Below are 12854 nucleotides of genomic sequence, written 5' to 3' on the forward strand. Positions count from 1 at the left end.
GAGGAAACAGTTAACACTTGAAACACCGTGTTTAACTATAGAAAGAGCTGAAACTGATCCATTTGCATCTTTCATCACAATCTTGTTCAGGAGAATGCTGCAATAATCTGGAATGAAGACATAAGATTGAAGTAAATCAGAATAACATTAATAGTCGGTTTCCATAATGCAATTAAAAAAGTAAAACTCATGTAATTCATTATGGCTTGCAGCTATTCACATTCCGTTCACATTTACAGTTTTTTCTGATAGCTTTTTAATTCTTTTTACCAAAGTTTTTCCTTCTACCTAACTTTCTATAGATGTGCTTTGATGTAGGACTGAACCAACAGCTTTTTGGCGTCTCCCTCACCTTATGGGGTCGTCAGTGACTCTCTGCTGAACAACTTTGACTCTCTTTGAATCTCTTGACTCGATAGGTTCTCTGGGAGGTTTAGGTCACCAATCAACCTTAGAGATGCTGTGGTCATTAAAGCAGGTATTGGTATTTTCTGCAGGTGCTGAGGCCACACCACAGCGTCTCTGTTGTTTTTAATCGATTTTTTTAATTTCCAAGTAAATTAATTTGGTGGATTTGTAGTAGCTGTGAGCCATAATGGTCAAATAGGTGAAATATGAGTTCAACTTTTTTTTAACAGTATTGATTTACTGGAATTAATTGACTTTTTTTTAATACCGTTCACATTTATTGAGATTACTCTCATAAGCTTTCACACTCAGTGCTGCTCATTTCTGTGAATTGTTTCCAGACTTTGTCAGGGTTGGGGTTTTCCTTTGTGTGTTTCATCTCTCCATCTTGTGGGTGTTCGGCAAGCATAGTCAAATATGAATGTAGGGGCTGTCAGGAAAGGGGAAAATTAAAATCAGGCTAAAGGTTGGAGGGGGTTAACATTTAAGATAATCTTAAGGGCATAATGTTTTTTTTTTGTTTTTTTTTTGCACTGTTTATGTACTGTATAGATAGAGGAATATGTTAAAAGTGTGCAGTTTGTGTAGCCGTGCTCATTTAGAGACATCTGCTTACTCATTTTAGCGCATACCTAGTTGCTTTTAAAGTTATAAAATCGTGTATGTTATGATGTGAAGAGTGACGAGAAGGAAATAGTGTATAGCTGGGCTTCTATAAGGGGAAAGAAGAAAATTAACACTGAAGCAAATTGACCTTTTTGTTTTATTTTGGGTTGTTGTTAAAGGCTCTGCACCACTTTAGAGTAGAATCTGCTTGATTTGTTTGGAGTTGTTTACCTTAACCAAGCTTAAATAGGAAGAGTTCTCGACTCTGCTTGATTGGTTGTGTTTGATGGGTTGAGTGCATGAAAGTGAGATTTAGTAGGCCTGTTATTTAACATGCTGATTGGCGGGTGGACAAATTTAGCGCAGAAAGAGACATAGATCTATGCTTATGAGAAGCAGAACCTGTCACTCTGAAGTAATTCACATCTCAACCCACCGATATCCTATTTTACTCTAGATGTCATTTCCTCTGAAACCCAAGGTGGTTTTTGAGTGCATAGTTTCTAAAATGATGGTGTGTCGAGCTCAGCTAAAGATGCTGTTCACCCTCACAGCAGCGCAATCGGCAGGACAGGCTGAGGATAATTTATTGATCCAGAAATGTTTGTTTTTTCTTTGAGTCTCCCAAGAGTACATTCCTAGTATTATTAAATTCCTCCACAAGCTTTGTGTCACTACATTTGCTGCGCTGTTCTTCAAAGAATCAGGCGGCTAAAAAACTGATGCATGTGTCACTTTTTTCTCTTTTGTTTATATCGTTCCATACAATCATTGCCAGGTTAGTGGAAAAAAATGCCCTTTGATTTTAAAAGTTGTCAATTTTATTTCAGTTTTTGTATGTTTTCTAAAATAACACATAGTTTCCATTTTCCCTCTGAGTAATTATGTATCACCTGTTTATTTTCTAAGTTATTGTTAGCGTTTATTCAACCCATCAGCCGGGAGATGATGGTTTGGGCTACCTGAACATTCCCAAAGACTATTGAGCTTTCTGCTTGATCTTCCACATTCTCTCTCTTGCAAAAGCAGTTTTAATGTTTTCATATCAATAATAGACGCACTATCTCTATACCCCTGCTGATGGTGTAATCTCTACTGTTTGGGGAGTTCCGTCATGAATAAAGTGAATGGAAAGGAAGTTTCTTCAGAATGCTGTGAGTGTTTTTTTGTTTGTTTTTTTTTTAGCTGAGAGAAAAAGACTGGATATTTCATTAGAATTAGTTTGTTGCATTTTTTATTTCCTTTTTACTGTTTGTTGTGCTTCTCTCACTCCTCTGTGAATTTAAATTCCATCTGGTAAACCTTCCATGAACATAATCTTGGAAGATGCGCTACATATATTTTGGAGGAGTTTCATGATTTTTGAAAAGACCCGCCTTCTCCACTTAAAAAAAAAAAAAAAATGCACATGCACAACCCCGTCCCCGCTCCCGTGAGGGAATCCCTATGCGAGAGCGTGCACAAGCCAATTTATGCTCGTGCACATTCTTTAAAGGTTGCTGTTTGCATCGCTTATACATCACTTACTTTTCAAAGGAAAATGTTTTATTTTTCCATTATGTCAATGGAAATGGGGGCGAACACATAAGACGGCCTTACGTAAACATATCACTAGAATGATTGACAATTAGGAGGACCACTTATTTTGATGATCCACCGGAAAAATGAATTCCTTCACTATACCTTTAAGGAAAGTAATTTGTTTGATTCAATCATGTGCTCCTAATTACTAGACTTTGTTTATTTTTATATGGCAGTTTAAAAGAACAAAATGGCTTACTAAAGTGCTTCACACCTCATAAAAACCTGAACTACTTTTCTAAAAGATTCAACGTAGCTTCTCTGTCCAAAATCTGGGAATTTGAAGTCTAGCAACCTTTCTGTATTTTTTGTCTAGGAAGTCTTTATTTTTATTGCAACATCTCTGCATAGAGTGATGTTTTAGCTTTTCTCTAAGGCACCCAAACTTCTGAGGTGATTCCAGTCGATTAGTGTGGTCATCCTCAATGTTAAGCTGCTCCAAACTGGCAGCATGTGACTGTAATTGCATCTGTATACAAAGTGAGGCTGAGTTTAGGATACAGGAGAACAGCCGCTGACAGACACTATGTTTATTAGTTAGAGATCTAAATACAGGAATATTAATGGGAAGCTCATTTGAATGAAAAATATACCAGAAAAAGATGCATTACTGAATGCCAGTTAACAAAAGCGTTAGTTTAATAGCCATTGTAGCATTGTTTGTGATTGGCTAACAATTTTGCCCGACCTAAACCACTTCAACGGGGTGCAGGTGGCTATTAAAGTAACTGTGGCTTCCTTTAAAGCTGGCCACAGACCCATTCTGGGAATGGTATGAGCCACAGCCTGTTATTGAATACAATACATTTCCTAAACACTACATGGACATATTTTTTATGTGACAGCATTTTGCTTTTCTTCTTTATTTAAAAACATTTTGTGAACATATATGGTATTTGAGTTCCCAAAAACTGAACATTTGATTAACTAATTGAATGATGAAAACTTAGAAGACATCACTTTTTTTATGAACCAGCTGAGTTTACTGTGTTGATTGGAATTAAATAATTAAATAATGTTCCTTAGCTATAGATTTACTTATGTACACTTTTATGAAAAGAGAAACGGTAATAAAAGATTTAAGTTTCTTTTTTGAATTGATTCATCTTTATCGGAGGTCTTTAACAGGGGTCCGTGACCCCTATGGGTCTACGGAGCTACTGCATAGGGGTCGCCAAAGTTTTGGTTGATTAGACTTTTTTTTTTCTTTTATTCCCCTCTGCAATTTTTTCCACGAATTGAAAAGCCTTTAAATCCACATTAACGTGAATTCAACACACTGTAGTGAACAGATAAATGGAGGCAGAAGATGTCTTTCAGTTATCAATGCACACATTCAGTGACACACAGGATCTCTTTCAAGCTGGGCACCGTTTCATTCACAACACCTGTCCCATCGTTGAGGAATCAGAATCGGAAATACTTTAATAATCCCAGGGAGAAATAACTTTCGTTACATTACTCCATCTGTAATAGAGTGACTATAGGATCAGTTTGATATAACACAATTTCATACAATATATATAATTAGGGGGTCCCCATTCCTCTATGGAGGACCAATCCTGCCATAATTAAACATAAATTAAGAAATAAATAAATGCTCCAAAAATAAATAAAAATGCAATAATTGCCCCTCAAAAATACAATAAATAAAATAAATGTTGGTAGAAATTAAATCATACAGTGAGACATAAATGTATTTATCTCTTTTAATTAGCTTCTTTATTTTTTCATCTTTTTAATAATTACCTTATTTAATTTTTTAAATAAAAAAATATTTTTTACTTATTTTTTTAAGTATTTATTTACGTGCATGTGATAATATTTTTGTCTGTATTATTCTTTCTTTGTATTCTTTTACCATATTTATTTCTTCCATGCTACTTATTTCTGACTGTCGTTTTTACATTTCTGTATGCTTTCTACCTAATTATGCAAATGAGGAAGGATGTGTCTTAAGGGCTAGCATTTTACTGCATCAGTCTAATAGAAGGCGAAAAAAGAAACAAGCTAATTAAAAAAAAATATATATATATATATATATATATATATATATATATATATATATATATATATATATATATCACTGTATTATTAATTGTGTTTTTGAAGGGCAATTATTGCATGCTTATTTAATTTTGGAGCATTTATTTATTTCTGTATTTATTTTTAATTGTGGCAGGATTGATCCTCCATACTTTTCTCCATCAGTTTGGGGGTCCTGAACATAGATCCTGAAGACCTCTGATCATGTTCTTTTTCCTTTAGCCACCACAGGGGGGCAGAGTGCAGCCTCATACTGTGAGAACGTGGGGCCTTTAACGCAGCGTGCTTCGCGTCGTCATGGTTACGTTATAGTTGTCTTTTTACCGTAATGAGAGCCAAATTAAGCAGAGAGGCCTGCTTAGCTTTGTAGTGTCTTTGCAAACTAACCGGTTATTTCACGACAGCAGTGTGTTAAGCTTAATTTGAGCGGCGAAGAAAATAAATTTAATTCAATTAAAATAATGTCAGGTATTAACCTCCCACCGCTGTGGCTTTCTCCAAACTGGACCGGAGTGGGAATCCACAGGAAATCGGGATCTCCGCGGCGTTTCCCCGCAAACCAAGCCCTGCTTCCACCGCCTGCTGTCCCACTGACGGTCAGTGGAGAGGAGGAGGAGGTGGGGAAGCCACAGGGGCCCCGCCTGGGCCAGGTGGACCCCCGGGTGGCATCCCTGCAGAGGAACATCCAATTCCTGCAGGAACAACACAAGGAAACTCTGGAGAAGCTCCACGCAGAAATAGAATACCTCAGAAAGGAGAATAACGGTGTTTTTATTATTATTTTCCTAATTTGTCTTGTTATTGAAGGAACCAGTCATTTAACAAAAAATGTAGTGTTTTATATGTTATACAAATAATCCTGAATGTCCATAATGTTACAAATTAATATGCACATTTTAAAAGCAAAGTTTTATTTGCAATTTTGCCCCTTTTTGCCCCTTGGGGTCACTGAAAGAAAAAAGTTAACTGTAAAGTTAATAAATTTTTTAGCTAATTAAAGTTAATTTTTACATTCTATTTCAGTTTCATATGGGAAAAAAGTCAGAATTCTGAGTAAAAAATCAGAATTCAGAGATTAGAGACAGAATTCTGAGACAAAAGTCAGAATTCTGAGATTAAACTCAAAATTCTGAGAAAAAAAATTAAAAACTCTGAGATTTAAAGTCCGAATTCTGAGACAAAAGTCAGAATTCTGAGAAAAATTCAAAATTCTGAGAAAAAAGTCTAAATTCTCTGAGAATTTGGACTTTTCTCATATTATACTGAAATGAAATCTAAAAATCTTAACTTTTTTTTTCATTTTACAGTGGCCCTAATCCTCTTCCGTAGTTTTAGCCTATAAGCATAGATAGGAAGAATGTAATGGTTTCTATGGGAATCAGCAGGGTTTTTACTTTCATTAATAAATCAGCTTCATTGACCTCATGCCAAACATTTCATCCAAAGGCTGCACATCATTATTTTCCACCTACAAGGGTTAGCAATGATTCCCGCTGTAATGAATTCAGGTCAGAGACCTAACTGTCCCCATGATGCAGTGCTAACAAGTGAGACATCCAGCCTGTGGTAGCATAGCAACCCCAGGGTTTTCCTCAGCTGGAGGTCTGTGAAGGATGTGGTGTCAGAGCAGGCCTAAGCTAAAGGTTTTAGCTCTGGGTGTAATGACTGCACCCATTAGTGGTGATCTGCAGTCAATGCAGCATAATGACACTAACTGTTTCCTGTTATGCATGCTGCAGAACTGAAGTATAAAATGATTATGGAGTCGCACCAGACTAGCAGAAAAGGTGAGAAGTGGTCTTGATTATTGTTTCCATTGCAGCTTCAGTGGTTGACATGAAGGAAATTTGTCTTATTTTATTCTTGTCTCTTAAACTTTTTTCCCTCCTTTATATTCCCATTACAGATAAAGTTCTATTTTTCATAAAACACTTATTTGGGTAAACCAGTAATGATCTGAAAAGTGTGGCGTGCCTTTGTGTGAGTCAGTACTTTGTCGGACTACTTTTAGCTAAAACTTTCAGGTCTTTTAAGTGTATTTCTAACAGACTAGAAACAGAAAGTTATTTTAATGATGAAGATTATCTCTATTTTTAAGTAGATTATCAGATTAACTTTGAGTAGTCTAACTTTATGGTTGGATTTAAACCATAGCTGCGGCTGTGTTGATACGATCATGGTCATGCTTGCTTTAGCTTCAGCCTTTAGTCTAGAGACTTCTGCAGCTCTCTGCGTTGTGTTACGCTGTATCCACATTATCAGTGCATGCTTAGGAAAATGATCCTCACTTGATCACTATTTCGCATGATGCTGTCGCCGTCCTATTTCAGCCTGGCAATAAACCTAACATCTTTAAAGTTTTTTCTGTGTGGAGCTGAAATCTCTATTTAGTTCTCATTCAACCAGTGTCTTTCCTATGCTTTATATAAGACTTTCTGTTTTTGGCAATATTCTACACAAAGAAAGACAAAAACAAGGAGTGCAGACCTTATTGTCCTGTCGACAGATTACTTTATCTAGCTGTGGAACTTTCCGGTCCCTCCCTGAGCCTCAGGGCTGCTTAGATTAATATTCTTCTTCTTTTTCAACCTTCAGTTTAGGTGAGCAGCCATGTCTTGATAGGTTTTCAGTTGTGCCATAAATATTTTACAACTCGAATTGTAGGTTATATTGTACAAAATCTAAATCAGGTAGTTAAACTGGATTTTATGTAGATGTATCAGATACACACTATTTTGTGTTTGCCTGTCATATAACATCTCAGTATATATAATATAATATCTCTTCATAGTTACTGCTAATATCTTAAGCTACATCTCTGTAAACAAGCCTTTAGAGTGATTGTTAGGTAAGCTTAGTTTTGTTTTTGTTTTTTTTAGGAAGAATGCACAGCTTTCAAGATGCAACACCTAAAACCCAAGGCAGAGTGGCCCACACAGAAGAGGAACCATTGGAGAAGACATCAGCACTACTGCAAGACCGCGCTTTAAGGTGAGTTACTTTTCAATTATAACACATCCATTTTCTTCCACTTTAACCTGGGCCAGGTCGTGGAGTCAGCAGTCTAAGCAGAGATGCCCAGACTTCCTGATCCACACACACCTCCTCCAGCTGCTCTGGGGGAGCCCAAGGCATCACCATGCCATAATACATGGCCTGGTATAATACATCTGTACTTGATCTAATATAGTGAAAATAAAGTGTGGCTGTAGTTCAACCTGGAGAAACTCACACAGGTGCAATTAGAAACATTATTTTCAATTCAATTTACTTGCAAATAACCTCCAGCAGAACCAGGCTCAGTGTGAGCGGCCTTCTGCCAAGGCCGACTAGGGTTCAAGGAGACAGAAGCAGATAATGACATACGGAGATAGCATCTTTGGCGCTTGGGCCCCTGCAGAAGACTTTGATGCTATGAATCAACATAGGGGTGGATGAGTAACCTAAAAAAGGATTAGCGTTGTCTTCCCCCTTGAGTCCGGGCGTTGGTGGTAGAATAAGCTGGAGGATGAGAGGATCTAAAGGCTGATTTATACTTCAAAACTAGGTCATCTGCGTTGGTGTCGCAGTGATACTCTGCTGCACCTTTCACAAATTGTAGGTGACCGCAGACAGTGCCGCAGACAGGAGGCCGGCTTGTTTAGTTTTTATGACCGAAATTGAGGATAACGACTTGTGAAGTTGGACCAGATAGAAGGGCGATGTGCATGAGAACACTGGGACCCTTTTTCCACCTGGATCTCTGCTTTTTTTGGCCGTCATGTTCCTCCGTCGTCGGACAAACTTGTCCCCACTTCCTTACCGCCTTGGCCGTATCTAGACCCACAGCGTATAGCGCAGACCAAGCTTCAATACTGGGCATAAATCAAAAATGTCTGCGTCAAGCTCATTGCAACACACTGCTGCAGGAATTAAACCAGGCCTTAAGAGTGGACTATGAGAGAAGAAGGAGATGGGGTGGAGGTGGGTCAAAGTTCAGCTGAAGCGCTGAATGGAGACACTGGGCCTTCGATCAAATGAAAAGCATCTTGAGAAGGGATTGGCTTTGGACATCAACGGGTGATCCAAATTAGGCTGATTAAGAGTCTTGCAGATTTAATTTTCGCTTAAGCTTCGATTCTAACTGCTTTCTTTGACCAGCTTCTGACACAACAATAAACCCGAGATGTAGCAGGTTTAAATTTGAATATGCAGAGAGGCAGGGCTGTTCAATGTTTGATTCCAGCCAACTAAGAATACGTAAGTCATGAGTATGATAAGCCATAAAAGATTTTCAACTGAATGTGCACACTGTTCTTTGGCAGAGATTATTTGCCTATTTATAGCAGAGGCTGGAGAATGATGCAAATATATTCTGTTAAATCTGTATTCAAAGTTTAAACATCATACACATCTCCTTAACTGTTTTTGACAGCAGTGTAATGCAAAAATGTATAGTCATTCCTTGTTGCTAGCAGGGTTGTTAGATATAGATTAAAAAAATAAAATCAGAGATTTTTTTCACACCATGTGAAATGAATCAATTTTTTTTCTTTTGTTTTTTTAAAATTCAAAGTGCAATGTATTACAAACTGTTTAGTTCCATAACCAAGTCTTTAAATATTTTTCTTGCTGCCTTTTACTAAAAATATCTCACTGTTCTTATACCTTAGAGAACTCGGCGATGTTCCACTGTCAGTACGGCAAATCAATGGCACAGGCATCACTAGGCGGATAACCTCCTTACAGCCTCTAAGAGTCCGCAGCAATCCATCCCGTCCACCACACCCCCCCACCCTGCAGGAGTGTGAGATCATCATCCAGCAGATGTTCAAAGCCAACAATTTACAGTGTCAGGAGGTAATTGTTCAAAACCATGGCTGCCAAATTTGTAAATACCTAAAAAATTTTACTGTTTTGCTCTGTTCACTGTGTTAATTATGCAGATTGCGTGTGTGAAGGCATTGCTTAGAGATTTTGTCCTGAGCAAGAAAATCCCCCCAGAAAACCATATGTCAAGCAAAGCCTACCTTATTGATAGACCACGGTAAGGTGATGCTAACATGTTTATAGATCATACAATCAGGTTTGCAAATACGTTCAACCTGCTGTTGATGTGGCTTTTCCTGTATGTTGCAGGAAGGCTGTAGAAGAAAGGACATTTCCTAAACTGGACATTCAGTCGTTTCCAAAGAAAGTGTATGTAGGTCCTGGTTCTAGAGGTTCTGAAAATTTTATAAGACCTGGAAAGAAAATGCAGTAGTTTATTTCATTTTCTTCTCTGATGTAAACACAGCAATTTAGTTTAAAATGCATTCACCCTCATGGTGGGCTTGGATGTTTTTAAAGGCACACTATGCAACATTTTTCAGTTAATTAATGTGTTCCATAACGTTTTGGATGATTAAATGCGTCATTTCAGGTTGAACAAAGGTATTCTCGGCCGCCCTGGTGGTCTGTGGGGGAAAAACCGCACTTGCAATTGCAGGAGCACCGACAGGCTCAAAAGTCTCGCGAGAGTCGGTCTTGCTTTACGGCGAGAACTGCTACACGCCCCCAGTTAAAAGCATTCTCGTTGCTAGCACAGTGGCGATCTTTGTGCAGCGCTGCTTTCACACCGGACACAGCAAAAGCAGCAAAATCAGCAAAATCGCGTCTGCTGCTTCATTTTTGCTGCTTGTACCAGTTCTGACGCGCGGCTGAAGCAGCTTTGCTGCTCTGGCTGCGCGGTGCAAAAGTGTGTCTGACGCGCGTTGGGCGGAGCTTCACTATCCTTTCTCTGCCTTGCAGCTATATTTGCTGTGATCAGTGGGAATAAAGTAGTTTTAATATGTTTTTAAGTGAGAAAATACACCTGAAAACGTTATCAGTGCAGTCAGTTCATCCAGATTACAATCCTGCCTTCCAATATTTTTTCTGTCGGAGCCGCTCAGACCCCCACATAGCAGCGGTGCGCCGACAGTTGGAATCCCTTCATCAGCAGCCTCTGGCTGGGTCGCCTCCTCGCGGTTCACGGCGGCAGCTGGTAGGTGTTTTTCATCTAAATAATCCAAACTGCAGGCAGCAGGATAATAAAAGCGAACATATTCTGCCGGCAGATTTCTGCATTTTAAGTTAATTTAGGCGTCAATAAACTGTTTAAGAGGAGTTATCATAGCGCTCTGATCATCAGCGCTGTGTCTCTCTCCCTGCCAGCTCCCAGATCAGCTTCTCTGATTGGTTGAGGCGGCGCATCGAGCAGCAAAAACAAAAATTTTCCATCTCGAGCAGGAGCGCGTTTGCGGCGCGTCACACGCGTCAGATGCTTAAACGCGCCCGACGCGCTGCTTCAGCTGCTCAGACGTGCTGCGCCTGCTGCTCAAAACGCGCCGCGGGACCTTTTGCTGCGCCTTGACGCGCGTCAACCATTGACTTTGCATGTAAACTCGCTGCTTCTGTCGCGCCAGCTGCGTTCGCCTGTCTGCTAAGCTCAAAACAACCGCGCCTGGCTTGACGGAAAAACCAGGAGAACAGCTGAGCATATTTACGACAGTGCACTTTTACTTTCGCCCTCTGGGGGGAGCCTCGCTGGAAAATCAACACCGGTTGCATAGTGTACCTTTAATGTATGTCATTGAATCAATAGATATTTTTAGGATGAAAAGCAGTTAAGATTTTTATATCAATTTTCTCTATTCAAACAAACTCAAAAATGTTACTAACATAATTAATATTTGGATAAATGTTTCTTTGTAAAAGGCATCTCAACCACATTCGTTTTGCGGCCGGAAGTGCAACTTTTGATTCGTTGTGGCTTATATTTCATCACTCCCTTTGTGAGAATTGGTAGTAGTATTATTTTAAATTGGTTGGTTTCTGGGGTTTGGATTTAGCTTTGAAATATGTCCCAGAATTATGTCCTGATGTTTAGATTTAGCGTGCCTAGATGTTTTTATCTTGTCATCTCTAGTCATGTGGTCTTGCTATGGTAAGTTTACAAATAGATTTTGTTTTTCTAAAAAAAACAACAAAATTGATTACAGATAAATAAGATATAATAAACCAAAAGTTAATTTAATTGGAGGAACTTTGCAAAAGAATTTGGAAATCCACAAGGTTTTATATATATATATATATATATATATATATATATATATATATATATATATATATATATATATATATATATATATATATATATATATATGTATATATATATATATGTATATATATATATATATATATATATATATATATATATATATATATATATATATATATATATATATATATATATATATATATATATATATAATTTTAACCAAATCAATTAAATTAGAAGTAATCAAATGGAAATTGCTACTGTGATCTCTTATTCTTTAAATAGAGAATTTAACTTGAATTTAACAGGTTTGTATCTTTAGACTTAGATTTAGACAGATTTATTATTATACGCAGGTGTAAACAAACAGACATTTTGTTTAGAACAGCTCTCTAGACAATTTCATTTTTAAAGTGCAGCGTTGATAAGGTAAGCAGCAGTGATTAACAAAAAAAACAAACCCAAACATTGTGATATTAAGTCACTATATCTAGTTATGGAATGCGCATCATTCATGTTTGCTTAGCAGAAGTGATGTCAGACGGATCTGGATAGGATCTTGACATCCAAATGGGATTTTTTCCCTGGTGGAAGAGGATCTGTTGCTGGAGCATTAGGGACCTGTTGCCTGGGCTTCACCCCCTCAGTTGTTATTGAGCTGCTGCTACTACTGCCTCCAGCTCCTGAAGCACTTGCTTCTCCTGGCTCAGGGGAGGAAGAAGACAATAACAATATTTATAACAAGTTTAATATTGGTGTGTGGCCTCGGCCTGCACATCTGACGTTATGAGGTTGTGTGTATGCCCAGACACATGAAAAATTAGCGGGAACAGGGTCCTCCGAGGGAGGAAATGTCTGCAAAAAAATCTAGAACTTGTTCTATGCTCTTTTAAGCATGAAAAAGCAACTAACTGTAGTATAACAATATGTTTCCTCTATGTTAAATCTACTTATCTCTTCCCAGGTCTGGGGTGCCTCAGTCTGGTGTTGTCCTTCCTGCCCTGAAGCAGAGCCTTAGCTCCAACAGTGCAATCAGAGAGAGGAGAACCCGAGAATTGCATAGAGGACACTGCAAATGGACTTTCCATTAATGTCTATAGTTTTAGTCACCAATCCGCCTTCATTGATGATTCATTAAAACACAAGCATAAAG

General features: G+C 38.1%; 1 protein-coding gene across 1 annotated transcript; it reads left to right on the forward strand.

Annotated features, from left to right (window-relative positions):
• The first annotated feature begins 5081 nt into the window (after positions 1-5081).
• Positions 5082-12854, forward strand: LOC119776621. The gene is made up of 7 exons (XM_038275162.1): positions 5082-5406; positions 6381-6428; positions 7521-7632; positions 9294-9480; positions 9567-9667; positions 9760-9819; positions 12666-12854. Exons 1-7 carry the CDS (start codon positions 5103-5105, stop codon positions 12790-12792), a joined length of 939 nt encoding a protein of 312 aa, XP_038131090.1. The 5' UTR covers positions 5082-5102; the 3' UTR covers positions 12793-12854.

The sequence above is a fragment of the Cyprinodon tularosa genome, unplaced genomic scaffold (genome assembly GCF_016077235.1).
Source record: "Cyprinodon tularosa strain WSP-4 unplaced genomic scaffold, ASM1607723v1 ctg946, whole genome shotgun sequence".
Classification (NCBI taxonomy): Eukaryota; Metazoa; Chordata; class Actinopteri; order Cyprinodontiformes; family Cyprinodontidae; genus Cyprinodon; species Cyprinodon tularosa.

What these genes read in the sequence shown, in the direction of transcription:
- LOC119776621 (XM_038275162.1), top strand. Translation starts at nt 5,103, where the DNA reads ATGTCAGGTATTAACCTCCCACCGCTGTGGCTTTCTCCAAACTGGACC. An exon ending in CCTCAGAAAGGAGAATAACG is followed by an intron (nt 5,407 to 6,380) that starts GTGTTTTTATTA and finishes TGCATGCTGCAG; the next exon opens with AACTGAAGTATAAAATGATT. An exon ending in CAGTCGTTTCCAAAGAAAGT is followed by an intron (nt 9,820 to 12,665) that starts GTATGTAGGTCC and finishes ATCTCTTCCCAG; the next exon opens with GTCTGGGGTGCCTCAGTCTG.